This window comes from Aspergillus thermomutatus, assembly GCF_002237265.1.
Source record: "Aspergillus thermomutatus strain HMR AF 39 chromosome Unknown NODE_36, whole genome shotgun sequence".
NCBI classification, from domain to species: domain Eukaryota; kingdom Fungi; phylum Ascomycota; class Eurotiomycetes; order Eurotiales; family Aspergillaceae; genus Aspergillus; species Aspergillus thermomutatus.
The window spans coordinates 18445-33585 of record NW_020798085.1 but is presented as its reverse complement, the minus strand read 5'-3'; the positions used below and the strand labels follow the sequence as shown (position 1 = coordinate 33585).

General features: G+C 49.6%; 6 protein-coding genes across 6 annotated transcripts; 3 read left to right on the top strand and 3 right to left on the bottom strand.

Annotated features, from left to right (window-relative positions):
* Nucleotides 1-960: 960 nt before the first annotated feature.
* On the top strand, nt 961-2346 carry CDV56_104203 (uncharacterized protein; the record flags this gene model as incomplete). The annotated part of the gene is made up of 2 exons (XM_026757822.1): nt 961-1768; nt 1922-2346. The coding sequence occupies 2 exons, from the start codon at nt 961-963 to the stop codon at nt 2344-2346; spliced, it is 1233 nt and encodes a 410-aa protein (XP_026616696.1).
* Nucleotides 2347-2532: 186 nt separating this feature from the next.
* Nucleotides 2533-3904, bottom strand: CDV56_104034 (uncharacterized protein; the record flags this gene model as incomplete). Its single annotated transcript, XM_026757653.1, has 6 exons — nt 2533-2702; nt 2750-2861; nt 3173-3197; nt 3247-3508; nt 3566-3676; nt 3817-3904. The coding sequence occupies 6 exons, from the start codon at nt 3902-3904 to the stop codon at nt 2533-2535; spliced, it is 768 nt and encodes a 255-aa protein (XP_026616695.1).
* Nucleotides 3905-4300: 396 nt separating this feature from the next.
* Nucleotides 4301-6631, bottom strand: CDV56_103761 (uncharacterized protein; the record flags this gene model as incomplete). Its single annotated transcript, XM_026757380.1, has 2 exons — nt 4301-5405; nt 6321-6631. 2 exons carry the CDS (start codon nt 6629-6631, stop codon nt 4301-4303), a joined length of 1416 nt encoding a protein of 471 aa, XP_026616694.1.
* A 2240-nt stretch (nt 6632-8871) lies between these two features.
* CDV56_103422 (DUF3632 domain-containing protein) lies at nt 8872-9957 on the top strand (the record flags this gene model as incomplete). Its single annotated transcript, XM_026757041.1, has 1 exon — nt 8872-9957. The coding sequence occupies one exon, from the start codon at nt 8872-8874 to the stop codon at nt 9955-9957; it is 1086 nt and encodes a 361-aa protein (XP_026616693.1).
* A 1409-nt stretch (nt 9958-11366) lies between these two features.
* Nucleotides 11367-12317, top strand: CDV56_103163 (uncharacterized protein; the record flags this gene model as incomplete). The annotated part of the gene is made up of 2 exons (XM_026756782.1): nt 11367-11552; nt 11661-12317. 2 exons carry the CDS (start codon nt 11367-11369, stop codon nt 12315-12317), a joined length of 843 nt encoding a protein of 280 aa, XP_026616692.1.
* Nucleotides 12318-12973: 656 nt separating this feature from the next.
* Nucleotides 12974-14782, bottom strand: bfr1 (putative nuclear segregation protein (Bfr1); the record flags this gene model as incomplete). The annotated part of the gene is made up of 3 exons (XM_026756489.1): nt 12974-13189; nt 13246-14433; nt 14654-14782. The coding sequence occupies 3 exons, from the start codon at nt 14780-14782 to the stop codon at nt 12974-12976; spliced, it is 1533 nt and encodes a 510-aa protein (XP_026616691.1).
* Between the last annotated feature and the right edge of the window lie 359 nt (nt 14783-15141).

Genomic DNA, 15141 nt, shown 5'->3' with positions numbered 1-15141 from the left:
ATTTGCTCGTACCTACGGCTGTATCACAAAGGGAATGTTGCGGTACAGGCATTCCTTCCAGGAGGTGCTCTCGCCGATAGATGGAATTAGTTAGGCTTTCAAAGCCTCGAATTCTCTTCCCTTTCGGAATTGTTAATATGAAGAACTGCAGCAGTGGTTTTTGAGATTCCCACTAATGCGCCACACTGCGGGGTAGCAGTCGTACATCTTGGGAGTGGCAGGTTGGAGCAGATAAGGCTGTAAACGCGGGAATAGTGGCAGACTTGTATTCCAGGTGCCAAGTCAGCGCAAGTGCTCAGGGCGACGTGGGTCGCGTTGGGGGCCGCCGCGGGTTATGGGTAACCATCCGCTGACATGATGTGAGATAAATAAACTAAGTTAGTTACCTTGCCTGCACCCTGCATCACTCTGTGTCGGCGCGTCTTGTCGAGTCCTTGAAACGGCAGGGGAAAATAAAGATTAAATGGCGTCCCCTATTCTCAGCACCCCTCCAGAGATTTTGCGCATGGTATTTGCATCCCTATCGCCCAGCGATCTTTGCGCAGTATGTCTTACGTATAGGGACTTGCGCTCTCTTGCCGAGCCATTCCTCTACAGACTACGCCCATATTCAATGGACATGGACAAGCTCTCAGAACCCCCCGATCGCTCAGTTTTTGCTCGGCCAAAGATCCTTATGTATCCTCGAATTTTATTGGTATTTTGCTCCTCCTGGTGATTGAACCCACTCAAGTTACGATCGACCCGACTTGGCTGATTTTGCGGTGAGCTTTCGCCCATTTGAATTAATCCTTAAGCTCACATTCAGTCTTCCGCGAATTTCCCATCCATTCTTCCCCTCACCTCCTTCTTGCCTTTTTTTTTTTTTTTTTTTTTTGAAGCATTGGACATAAATTCCATCTCGTTCTTCAGCATTCAACTACGATCCTGTGAGCCCAGTCACATTCGGAGTCTGCAAGTATGCGGACACGTATGTGCTTCGATGATGTCGCATGGGAAGAGAGTGATGCGATTGCGGATGCTTGGGTGGCAGAGCTATTCAAGACTGATACTCTGAGACAAATCGGTGACTTCATCGTTAAGCATCGAAAAGGCGTCCCTACAGAGTTATGTGACCCCAAAGCAGGAGCGTTTAATGTCTCTTTTCGGATGAAATTCGAAGACGGCGGCTCAGCAATTATCCGCTTTCCAAAGCCTGGCGCCAGTATGTTCCCTGAAGAGAAAATTCGGAATGAGGTTTCTGTGATCAGGTATCTTCAGGATCATACATCGATCCCGGTCCCATTCATTCTACACTGGGGAACAAAGGAAGAAAGTCCTCTCGGTTTGGGCCCATTTATTATCATGGAGTACATTGACCATGCCATGGATTTGGGTGCAGCACTGAGTACGCCCGGGCTCAAGATTGAAGACCGTCCACTCCTTGATCCACGTATCGATAGCGATAAGCTTGAAATGCTGTACGGACAGCTTGCGGATATCTTGCTACAGCTATCTAGGTTATCATTTCCTCGGATAGGTTCTCTTACCCAGGTGGATGACTTCACATGGGAAGTAACAGGCCGGCCTCTATCAATCAATATGAATGAACTGATCCGGCTAGGAACTTTACCACGGTCGAAGCTGCCAGCCACCCCCTTCGACACAGCGTCCTCTTATCTTAAAGCGCTCACAGAGCTACATCTTGAGCATTTGGTTCACCAACGGAATGACGCGGCCGATTCCGTGAATGATTGTCGACGGAAGTTTGTCGCCAGACAGCTCTTCTGTAAGCTCGCCAGGGAAGGCCGACTTACGTCCTCTTTCCAAAGCAATTGCGGACCCTTTAAAATATGGTGTGACGATCTTCGACCCTCTAATGTGCTAGTGAACGCAAACTTGTAAATTGTTGGGGTTGTGGACTGGGAATTTACCTACGCAGCACCTGCTGATTTCTCCTATGCACCACCATGGTGGCTGCTTCTCGAACAGCCGGAGTACTGGCCAGGCGGGATTGAGGCTTGGACAAAGGCGTTTGAAACTCGTCTACAGACGTTCTTAAAAGTGCTTATCGAGCGTGAAGTCGCAGCTATTAAGCAGGGAAGGTTGAAAGAGGACCAAAGACTTTCTGGTCCAATGCAGCAAAGCTGGGAAAGTGGAGACTTTTGGGTCACATACGCGGCGAGGAAAAACTTTGCCTTTGATGCTGTCTTCTGGCAGAGACTTGACTATCGGTTCTTTGGGCCCAGTGGGGTACCAGAAGGAGATCGATGGAAACAGAGGATTGACCTCCTTGATGAGGAAGAGAAATACTATATGGAAGAGTTGGTTAACCGAAAGCTTGAAGAGATGAAAGAAAAGTTTTAGCATGGGAACCGAATGAAGTGTATAAATGTTGAACTGCTTGTCGTTCTTATTTTTCATGCAGGATGTGTATATAGTCGTTGATATACTTGTATAGGTCCACGTATTGATTGTTGTCGCCACATTCGGGCCAACCCTGCTAATGCTGCTACCATAAAGCGTGTACCACATATCAATATCTTCCTCAATCTAGGCGGTCCAATCCGCTAAGTTGCCTGAGCCTAGCCGTGTGAGGAATTTCTGTTGGCTCACGCCAAGGTATCCGGTTCGCACATAGCCGAGGACCGTCCTGGCTTCGTTTCCAGGGATTACGGCCGAGGGGGTCCCAAGTATTGCGCTCGTAGAACACGAGACCGGTTCTTTCATAGATGTGAGTATACTAGATGAGTGAGATTCGAGCACTCACCTTGTGTTGCTTTCATCCGTTGATTCGTCGACACCGTCTTCACAAAAGCGGCCACGTAAGAGTCGTAGTCTACAAACTTGACTTTGTCACCGGCTCTCTGTACTGCAGCCGACTGCAGAGCAATTCAAGTTAGTAACAGCTTGACCAGATGAAAGGAAAAGAATGAAAACGAACAATTTGCGAGTTGACAGCATCGACAAGCTCATTCATTGATCTACTGTAAGTTTCTCCTCGCTCTGAAATATGTTGTATAATTTGTGGCCGACAATTAGTACCATGCTAAACGTCGTTTCTATGCTACTCACATAAATCCAGGTTGACCAGCTAACTTTATCACACGCGGATGATAGATCTTCGGCAAAGGATTTAGCATAACTGTATGGCCACTGTCAACGATGCCAGAAGGAAGAAACGGCATGGCACATGCCCAGTGTAGTAGATCATGCCACTATCTTCGGTTAGCATTCAGACCTGAACGATAAAGTATTGTTACTAACTCTGATCCTAGCTCTGCCTTTGCCGCCGAGATAACGGAATCCAGGCTCTTGCTGAAGGCATCCCCAGCAATGAGTTGTTTTGTGCGAGCCAACTGCCCATCGCAGCCAAGACCTAATGAGTCCCAGTCAAAGTTCTTCGCCCATGCATAATTTGAATCTGCAAGAGTGGCTGCCTTTGCCACATCTACTTGATCGGGGTTCAATACGGCCCATTGGAAGATACACTGGTTCAGAATGTTTGAGAGCTCAGCATCATTGCTACCTAAGACCTCACTCATGTCGGTTCAGTTCATGGGAAAGACTTTAGGTATATAGATACCGGCTGATAGCAATATAACCTGCTGGTTCCCGCTGATGTTAGGGATCTGGTCGTTGATGACATTGGCTATGACTGCACCAGAACATGACTCGAACTGTAACGTGTGTGCTGCTGGATCGCCCAGCCGTTCATCCGTATGGATAAGATAGGGATACGCGTGATCATAGCGACTGCACGCCCAATATTTCAGCGGGGAAAATAATCTATCAGTCAACGTACTACAGCCTCAAGTCAGGGAGAGATTGACTTACCACTCTCCGGGTCAAGTGCTTCGACAATAGTTCCAAGCCGGTCACCAGCGCCAATTGCGGCCGAGTAGGAGTCGCCGATGGCGGCCATTCTTGTGATGAAGGAAGGGTCTGTCTGGTCGAATCCAGTCGTATCTCTCGTCATCAAGCGCTCGGAGTTCAAACTTGCATTTCCTAGCGCATTCCAATGCGCAAGACTGGCCATTAGAGATAATTTAATATTGAATGGTGGTCCGAAGAGATATCGGTGGCAGAAACACCAGTATCATAACTGGAGCTATGATAACATTGTACCTGCCCACTTGACTCTTTCTCCTTGAATTATTTGAACCTGAATTCCTGCCTGGGCACCTATGTCTCTGAGCCCCTGTATCATCTCAGGGTCCCAATCCCGCACTTTCATCACCGTCGTCAACAGACAAAATCCTCGGAGGCGAGGTGTGGATTTCTTCCAGTCTTGTAGCCATGATCGAACAGCCCCCAATAGCTATTCAGTCTCCCATTCCCATTCCCATTCTTGCTGGTAACATAGATCGTCAGTGACGGTCAGCCATTCAATGTTTTTTGGAAGTGCTTCCTCTAGGCAAACCACATTTGGCGCCCGTGGAGAAAATCCAAGCAGAAAAGGAATTGGGACTTCCAATTTTTTCAGCCTATGGAGTCCGCTAAAAGTTTTGAAAGACCCGCTGAATGTGAGCTCCGGGCGTTCGAGATCCCCTGGTAAGGCGTCTGATCCTGCCGTAATAGTCAAGTCTGTCAAAGTCTCTTGAACGTGAGATAGATCCGCGGCGATTTGGTCTAAATCGATAGTATCTGTGACAAAATGATCTTCAAGCTCTGGGCAGTAGTACCAATCCCACTGAAGCTTCCGAAGCCCTTGGGTGACTGATAACACTTGACCGAGATGCCCTTCGCGCAACATCGTCAAGTCGAGCGATGCGAGTCTTGATGGATTTGGTGGATATTTCCCAGGCCACATGAAAGTAGTGGGGTTATCGACTAAGGTTCTTATCCTTTCAACCGACGGCAAGTAAAAGAGGGGGAGGATGTCTGCCGTGTTCCTGACGTCCGTGTAGTCGGGAATGTAGCGATCAAAGTCGGGATACACAGCCGACACATCTTGTAGATGTGTAAAGGAAGGGAGATGGCTATCTTGAGACTCGTCGCAGAGGGCCGAACGGAGCATCATGCCCATGAAGCGGCTCTCTCGGGCAAAATTCTTGCCTAGGTAGAGACATCTCAGATTGGGGAGCTGTGATAATAAAAGTGTGATAAACGCGTCCATTGTTCCGGCGCGCAACTCTTGGATCCATTGTTCAGCATATGGAATATGGATCCGTTCAATGCATCTCACTAGCTCGTCCAAGACAACTTCAGTGACTGGGAGTTTGGGACTTTTTGGTCTTTTCTGTCTATAGCCATGCTGGCAGTGATCAAAACTGTCCCCATTGAGGATCACAACATGGACAAAACCGGCGAGCTCGGGCCTGTGCACAATGCTTCGCAAAAACTGAGCGATCGGGGGGTTCTGAGAGCTTGTCCATGTCCATTGAATATGGGCGTAGAGGAATGGCTCAGCGATTATGCGGAACCTTTTATTGACAAGACATAGTGCATGGAGTTCAGCAGACGATAGTAACTGGAACACCAAGTACAATATTTCCGCCGGGCAGCTATTTAGACCAGATGCTGCTTGATGTTTCTAGTGATATTAGTAATAACCTTGAAAGTACCCGCATTGACCACATACAGGTTTCATTGCCAATGACAGCATTAGTGTAAGTTCACTGCTCTTTCGTGTATGCGTATGCAAAGAAGACTGAGGAACTGGTATGTAGGAACTGATGGATAAAAAAAACTGAAAAGTGAGAAAGGTGACAGGGAGTCTAAGTGATAGTTGCTGTAACCCTGGCCTTTGATCCTCCGTCGCTGTTGATTAGACCAAGTACTGTAGCGAGTAAGTAGTGTCACCGGAGCAATCCGCCAGATTCAACCTCATTTGTGGATTTCAGCAGTAAAACTCAAATCGCTCTTCTTTCCTAGCCAAGAAAAACTAACTAAAGACACTACTTGCCCCACTAAGTTGTGAGATAGGGCTATGTACATTGGAGGTGTGGGGGTGATGGCGTTGGGCCGGCCGAATTCCCGACCCTTAGTGGGCCAGGATTTTCAGGGTTCTTGGCAAAACCCTGAGAGAAGAGGGTAATAGCTTTTTAAAATTTCACCCAAAGACATAGGTGCCCAGACAGGAATTCAGGTTCAAATAATTCAAGGAGAAAGAGTCAAGTGGGCAGGTATAATGTTATCATAGCTCCAGTTATGATACTGGTGTTTCTGCCACTGATATTTTTTGGACCACTATTTAATATTAAATTATCTCTGATGGCCAGTCCTTTCCTAGCCAACGAACACTCTGGGTTGACCCCCGCATAACTGAATCTGCTCCATCCTGGTCGGGCCTCCTGCAAGGTTTGCCAGCGTGTAGGGCGCTGACGGTGTGGTCGTACTTATGACCCTGAGCCCCTGATCTTGTGTGAAAAGATTGCAGCCCCAAAAGTCCTGCACATTTGTTACTCGGGTGCTGCGGCACCTCGCCCCCCCCAGGAAGAGCATCCACTGTCCAGGTCGACACACTAGCGCCAGCGTCGAAGAGCGCAGCCACAACTTCAGGGTGCGCCATTTGGGTCGCGAGAGCGAGTCCCTCGTTGAGGTCGTCGGCGGTTAGTCGCCCGCTGGCGAGGGCTTCCTGGGTCTTTAACAGCTCACCAGCGAAGCACGCGTCGAGAAAGGCATCGAGAAAGGCATCGTCGGATTCCATGGTGCACGTGAGATGGAGATTTGTGTGGTATGTAGGTAGGTTGAGCTTCGGTAACTCGATATTTTTGACAAAAGATACTAGTTTACATGCATCGGGTAAGCGGTCAGAGTTGGCGGAAGCAGAGAGCGTTTGTGACCACAAAAACCAGCAAGTTTATATAAAGAGGTGCCCCTGCCTCCACACTTCCCGATGTAACCCACAATGGCGGCCCGACCCCTGGTGGCTGCTGGTGGCTGCTGGAGATAAACCTTAGCAGCATCTCCACTTGCCGATCACTGACGATCTTGACCACGAGGAGTTGTCATTCAGCGGGTGTTGTCGACATTATCATCCACTTCTTAGATCGCGTGCTGCATTAGGTGGCTTAACATCAAGAGTACTCCAACCATAGGAACAGTTAAGTCAGATAGGCAGGATGCATAGGAAGGAGGTCTACTCCGTTGTAAATCTTTTCATTCCATACTGGCTGTGCAAGCATAGCCAATCGTCCCTACGGAGTAATAATGCAGGGGCATCAGGTCATCATTGCAAGCCACTACAGTTGCTTGCAGCTCGTTCCTATGGACAGAAGATAATTTTGGCCACCAAGTACAGCTAGCCACTACTGGCCCCGCCAACTATGTGAAGATTTCTTCTCAAAGGTCTTTGAGAAATTTCAGACTCTTGAATACGTGCCCTATTTTGATCCGGATAACGGAGCGGAAGTTCCAAAACGTAAAATCAAGGAGAATCCCATACTATTCCAGAATATTTGGCCTGGTGGAATTCGCCTTCCAACTGATCCCCAGGCTGCTGTTCAGCAGTGCGGGGAAAGGGAAGTTGGCCAGGATAGCATACGTGGTGATCTTAATCAATGGAGGGCTTTACAGAAGCTCTATCGCGATGCGGGCTGGGAGAATGAATTTAACGGGGAGCTTTTTGACAATAGACGAAGGGATTTGTTGCGTGTGATGAACGATCTCCAGGGCCAATCCACCAGATGGAACTCAATTCCACCGCATAGGCAAACAGAGGAGATGCGAATCGCGGAGCGGGAGTTTCGTCAACGTCGGGAGGCATTTTGGGCTGAAAGTGCTGGAGAGTACTATCTTTAACATCTTGCTTTATCTTGCTGCTATTCTATCAGTTACAAAGTATGCTGGCGGGAAGGTCGACCAACATTATAGACCACCTCCAACAACAGCGTACATTGTATCTGCCAAAACTCTAGCAGATAGGGCGATTTATGGTACAGGACTAGATGCTGCATTTGGAAGCCGTTCCATGCCGTCAAGTTTTTTCTCGCGCTGTCTAGATATTTGCAAGAATCTTTTCGCGTCGAAGTCGAAACCATAAGTGGCGAGAGGCAGGGAAGGGCTTTGTACCAATACTTTCGAGACACAAATAGTGGGCTTTCCGTCCGTTGACTGTCTTTAAGGTGCTAAGTTTCTCCAAATTCGCGAGAAACAGCCAGGATTGAATCAGAGTCCTAAGACTATGAGAGGATAAGGGGCTTTCATCGCAAAGTAATCCATGGTGACTTGGAAATATCTCAAATTCACGCAGGCCAGGTATCTAATATAGAACCTTGAGCAGCAATGGAACCTCTGTTAGAGATATAGTTAAAGAGGGTGGTGTAGGGACAGAATCCAATAATGCAATTCGAAAATCATGTGATGGGGGAAATGAGCCTCTTCAGATAAAGACCAACCTAAATATTTACATTCTTCTCTGTCGCTCCCGTAAACTGGAAAACCAAGAGCCATTCAAAAACAGATTACCCCTTTGACACTCACGCTTTCTTTCCCAGCGCCCCACGCAGATTGCGCTAAACTGAATTCGGTCAGGGAAAGACCCATCTTTTCTTATGTATTTCTGGTAGATCACTAAAATTACCGTCACATCCAATGTAATTTTTCAGAGGCTGCAGGATGGCTCCACTTGCCGGGTGATCGACAAGAGACAAAGAAAACCGCGCTCGAACAGCGCATGCACAAGCCCAAGGATTCAGATACCGACCAGACCGGACTGTCAGCCTGTCAGAGCCCTGTCCGACTAGCAGCATAATCCGTACGTTGCTGCCTAGGAGTTCCCCTGAGAGAAATCCCTCGTCTTCTCCCTTCCCGTTCACCCTTTCCCGCGATTTAAGACCCCGTGGGGTTCTACCAGGTTGGCACTTCTCTTTCATCTTCATTCATTCATCTTCGTACTCATTATTGCAACCGAACCAATCCATCAGTCAACACCGTCGACACCTCATAATGCATAATCTCCGTGATTCGCTGCTCAGCCCTTCGCCACGAGGCACCCCTCACCTCACCACATCAGAAGCTTTTCGGATAGACCAGGAGGACACGCGTCAGTGCATCGCTCGGGGAGAATTCAAGGAGATTCGGAGCGCGGCCTTCAGTAACCGAACCTGGATCACCACCTCCCGATACTGCGAGCTTGGAGATGGTGTGGATTCCCTCGAAGAGTACATTCATTCCATGTGGTATATGTACTACCAGCTCGGTCGGAATATCTCGTACGAAACGCCCGACCACGAGGGTCTTGTCCTCGACATCGTCCGCATTCAAGGAATGGGACCGCTCACTCGGCCCGTGCGAGGAAATTACGGTGTTGATATCGCACGAACTGCCGAAGGCACACTGTGGAATGATCTGCCCTTCTTGGCCACCGACATGACCAACTTCTGGAACAGCGACTTCCCGACGATGTCGGGTACACACCGACTCAACTTTGCGACTTTCCTGGCCAAACTGGCATCAACTCGCGTCGGCAAGGATAGGTTGTGCCAGATTGCCCTCATTCTATTCCGCAATCTGTTTGAGGAGAGACAGGGACTTCGCAGCGGGGAGGAGTCGGATGATGAAGATCCAAAGCGAAGCATGCATCAGCTTGAAATTTTTCACTTGTTGCCAGCTGCCGTGGCTTGGCTCCGCCATACAGGCCACAATCTTATTCTACTCTCAGAGGTCTATTGGAACGATTGCCCCAGTATCATCAGCAAGGGTGGCGAGATGTTCATTGAGTCAGAGCTTGGGCAGCGATCACCCACTGGATTCTCGCCATGGAGATACATATACTGGCTCAAGCGACTCCATGAAATCCAGGAGGAGGCCAAAGAGGCCAAAGAGGAACTCTTAGAAGAGTACGCCACCGATGCCATTGACTACATGCTCAACAAACTCGTGCAACGAAACTCTGAAATTTTAAGGGCATACCAGAACGGTGGAGATGCCTTGCATCAGGAAAAACATCTGCTTTGCCTGAAGAGTCTTTTGAAGAGTGAAGCTACGGAGAATAAAGACTCGAAGGATGACTCGAAGGATGGCGTAAAATAAGTAAGACGCGAAGGAACATTTATCGACAATCAGTATTATGGAACCTTTACTTCTCTTGAGGACCGTATACAGCGTTTGGACCATGAACAGCAGCATGAGATGAATGAGCTTGTGAGGATCAAGACTGGCCAAGGCAATAAGAATAAGGAAAGTTTCGACGATCACTATCCAATTGATAGGCTACTTGAATTATGATGGTGTCTCTATCTAGCATCGAGTCGTGCTGCGGTCCACTAGATAGTGGCGTCTCTTCGATCGGATTCAAATTGGGTGAGTACGGAGGCAAATACACCAGCTTCATCCCTGCTTCCCAGCACATTTGCTCTATTATTCTCTCAGAGCGGTGAAACAAGGCATTGTCCATAACAAGAACAGAATTTGGCGCAGGGTATTTTCCACCATGAAGAAGCTCCCCGATAATATCTTCAAATATGGAGGCATCAGTCGAGCCCTGGAGAAAGGACAATGCCGTCTTGAGCGTGCACAGGGAGTATCTGATACCGCTGATCGCTGCTACAGTATGCCAAGAGGAGTCTGAAGTTTACACTTCCACCTCCTTCGACAAGGTACGCAAAACGCAAGAGATCATGATTCGACTGGAGCAGTTGGTATTTCCCCTCCCCTTTTACTTATTTCCGTATCTTCAGTGCGAATGAGATCAACGAATGTATGCGGTTCCACAATTGCGCAGAACCCAATATTAGCGACGGTTGATAACCGCACTTCAGTTGAAGGAGGAAATCGTGAGGTTTGGCACTAGCTTGAAGTAGGATATTAGCTGTTCTTGCACAAAGGCAAGGACGTAGGTAGAGCGTAGAAGAAGTCTTAACAAGGAAGGTGTTGGTTATACGCTGTGAATCTGGAGCAATGGAATTACTCAGATCTATAAATCAGATAGAAGACTTGGATCCATGGAGGGTGAAGAGCGGGATTAGGATTTGAATAGTTCAAGGCTGGAATATTAAGGTAGTTCCACCTATGCTCACCCAGCGTCGCACCAACCTTTTGACTGTGTTGAAGCCGGTTAGTAGTTGGGCGGACAACCACCAGCGAATCCCAGCTGTTGTATGTTTTCCAACTTTTGGCTCCCTATCTTTTGACATTTTGCACTGCTTTTTGGTAACTAGAATAGATGTGATTACCAGAGCTAGGGGAATTTCTTAAGGCTGGAGGAGCATCGCACAGTCTCTCTGTGCCGTTGATTATTTTTAGGCCAACAACTTCACTCCCATCATTGGTCTAATAAAGGGAAACAAAAGTCTACCTATGCTCAACGCAGCTCGAAGCAGGTACCCGACATAATGATCGACCTGTCTACATGATAACTACACTCCAGTCACCCATCCCCTCTCAATCCCAATTTCCAATCCCCAAAATGATGCATTCCCCTCCCTCAACCCTCTCTCAGGATGGTCCAACTCTTCCCACCCCGCCATGTCTACTTCCCCTCCACACCCTCCCACACCTGCACCGTCATCCTCCTGCATGACACCAACAGCACAGGCGCCGAGCTAGCCGCCGCGCTGGCCGCGTCCACCTCAACAGCAACACCCGCCGGAAAATCCATCTTCGAACACTTCCCCTCCTGCCGCTGGGTGTTTCCCTCCGCCCAGCCCCGCCAGACAGACACCTGCCACGCAAGCCGGGGGAACTGGATCGACGCAGACGCAGACGCAGACGCAGACGCAGTTTCTCCGCACTAGGCACAAGCACAAGCACAGCTCAGCCCCTCCGCCGCGGAAGACCTAGAAGTCTGTGTAGAGTCCATCCTGCAAATAGTAGAGGAGGAGGTCGTGAGGCTAGCGGGAGAGGGCCACCGCGTGGTGCTGGGTGGGTTCGGGCAGGGGATGGCCGTTGCGGCTGCTGCGTTGATCGCGCAGCGCAGGCGACTGGGTGGGTTCGTTGGGGTGAGCGGGTGGGTTCCTTTAGCGGGGGGGATTGACGGGATAGTGGCCCATGGCGGGCTTGCTAGAGACGAAGCGGCGAGGGTAGGGTCAGAGGCATTTCGACGGGATTCGGTGGCGGGTGGGTTAGGAGTGGATGGGCGGGAGCTGGATGCTGATGCTGATGCTGATGCTGGGGATGTCGGACTCGCGAGTGCGCCCAAGGCGCCGTTGCAGGATGGTTCGGCCGGTTCGTTGTGGGAGACTCCGGTTCTTCTGAGCTATCTTGAGGATGATCCTTGCGTGGATATTCGAACAGGGTTGATGGCCTACGAGACATTGAGTCGCATGGGATTTGTCAAGGTGATCTGGGATCCTCTCCGGGCTTCACAGCAAGGCGAGAATTGGCTCTTAGATTCGAGCCAGTTAGATACAATTGTGGGTTTCCTGGCAGAGGTGTTTGGTCATGAGGGGTGACAGTAAGCCTTGCATAGCACACAGCATCTCCGCTCATGATGTTATGTTACGATAATCTATTTATCGGGTTTTGTTTCCTACTCGACGAGCATATCAGGCAGGCAATTGCATCTCCTAAAACTAGTATTTCCAATCGCTCACGTCGTTACTTACAGGCTGAAATGAACTCGCTAAACCAATCTTTTTGCCTTTCTCTGCAAACACTTTTGAAGACCAGATGAATCGGAGAGGAGACAAAGGGGTTGCACGCTCCGCGCCAGGAGCATCGTCCCGATGGGTGCCATCGCATGCTGAGAAGCGACGGAACCAGGAACGGAAATGGAACCTGAAATTACACGGGAGAATATAAGTCACGAGAAGTGTCCAGCCGCCCTCCAAAAGAAGGCCGTAACACAAAGATATATAAAGACAAAACAAGAAAAGGAGATTTCAGCAGCCACTAAGACCCGTGGCATCTGCTGGCATCCCCATGTAAGTGGTGCGGAAAGGGTGAAAAGGACTCAGGTTAGCAATGCTTGAGGGAGAAATCGCAGAAAATGAGAATGCTAAACTTCAGAGAAGCTCTTGCAGATCTAGAATGTCAAAAAGCACCCGCTGATGCAATGGAACGTGCATGTGATGGGCATAGATCGAATCTATATCGTTCGTGTTTCTCTTCATGCCTTGTCCTCAATAGAAGCCTTCTGGAGCTCCTCGGAGACATCGGCGGTGGCATCGTTCTCCTGCTTCAGCTCAGCGTCGGCAGAGACTTTGCCATTGACACCGCTGTTCTCAATAGCGACCTTCTTAGCATGGTCGGTGGCACGCTGGCTGTCAGAGTTCGCCTCTTCCTCCTCCAGGCGCTTGATCTCCTCCTGAGCCTTCTTGATGTTCTACACGAATCAGTCAGCGCATCGAACATCGAGTGCAGATATCTGTGTTAACTCACCTCCTCAGTCTTAGCGGCCTGGTTCTTCTTCCATTCGGTGATCTTGGCGGCAAGCTTCTCGACAATAGCAGGAACATCGGACTGATTCATAGGAGGGTCGATCTTGACCTTGGCAAAGTCCTCGATGACACCGACGTTGAGGTTGAACTTGGTGGCCTCGGCAGGAGTTCCCGGGGCAGGGCTGCCATTGGCGCTGCCTTTCTTACCCTTCTTACCCTTCTTGCCGCCAGTGCCGACGAAGTAGTCTTCCTCGCAGTCCTCCTTCTTCAGGACCTTCATGCCCTTGATGTTGGAGTCGTCAACGGTACGACCGACCTGAGCACGGAAAGCGGAAGACTGGTCCTTCTTGTCATCGAGACCAAGGGTGGAGAAGTCGTAGGACGGGTTGAAGTGGCGGATAAGACCTTGAGCGATGAGAATCTCGTCGGTGTAAGCGGGACGGGAAGCCTCTTCAAGCTTCTTGTCGGCGATCTTCTTCCTCTTTTCGCGCTCGAAGGCCTCACGCTGGGCCTTTTGCTTCTCCCGGCGGATCCTCCAGGCCTCGTCCTCATACTCCTTGTACGCCTTGCGGGCCTTGTAGTAGTTGTCTTTGATCTCACGGATGGCAGTCCACTTCTTCTGCTGCTCAGCGTGCAGCTTGGTGCGCTCATCTCTCAGGGCGTTCAGGTTCTTGAAGGCACTGTCCTGCTCGGCCTTGATGGCATCGAGCTCTTTCTGGATCTCAGTGTACTTGTCGCTCAGAGCCTTGGCTTCGGGGTTGTCGAGAGTCTTTTTGAGGGTAGCAATCTGCGCCTTCAGGTCGTTGATCACCTTCTGCGCCTCGTCCAAGCCGGCAAAGTTCTTGCGCTGCTTACGAAAGGTCGAGATGTCCGAGAGAGCCTTGCGCTCGTCCACCAAGCGGAGAGTACCAGAGTCAACTTGCTTCTCGAGACGGGCGATTTCACGGTCAATATCCTCGACGTTCTTGAATGGCATGCGAGTGCGGGAGTTGTTCTGTTCGGTAATACGGGCCTTGAGGGTCGACTCCAGAGCATTGATCTTCTCCTGAGTGCTCGTTCTCGAGGCCTTGAATCCCTGCTGCTTTTGACGAATGGAGGAGAGCTCAGCGCGAAGTTCCTGTTGTCTCTTGGCTGCGGGCGAGTCCTGGTTGTTAGGCTTGGCGGTTTCGATCTTGGCCTTGATTTGGTTCTGCGCGAAGTCAGTATCTTTATATATGCTATACAGTTATGCAACCGGTCGTATACGGATATCGTTAAAAGCAGAAGAGGAAAGGACAGAAATGTGAGGGTCATTTTCCCACGGAAGGAGGGGTAGAGCTATGGGAAGAGATAGGAAGAGGCGCATTGTGCGGAGCATCAAACAAAACAAAGTAACAAAACCGTTGTTGATTGAGTGAGACATCACATACCAATTTTTCCTGGACAGCAGCATGCTCCTTTTCAGCCTGAGCGAGATCGGCCTTGAAAGCCTCCTCGTTGGGCTTGGTCGGCCTGGCTTTCTGCTCCATGGCAGGAGCGGCATTGACGGCGGCGGCCATGACTTTTGAGAATTGAAGGGAGGAGGGGATGAAGGAGGAAGAGATGAGTGAGGAGAAACTCAAAAGTGAGCCGAGATTGATCGTGTGGATCAATCGCAGAGAGACAGCTCAGGGGAGTGGGAAGAAAGGAGGGTAACACGAGAGTGGTACCTTAGAGGAGAGGAACACAAAAATAATGATAATTGCCAGGTAGGCGGAAAGTTGGGGAAGGAGAACGAGAACTCGTGCCTCTCTTCTTTCTCTGGCTCACCCTCTCTTTTTTTCCTTGCTCTTCTATGGTAGGTCTGGCCTTTACTGGCGTCTGATTCTCTTCTGGTTGGCGGCGCTTACCATATTGGCGCTCTTAGCGCAGGTCCGCC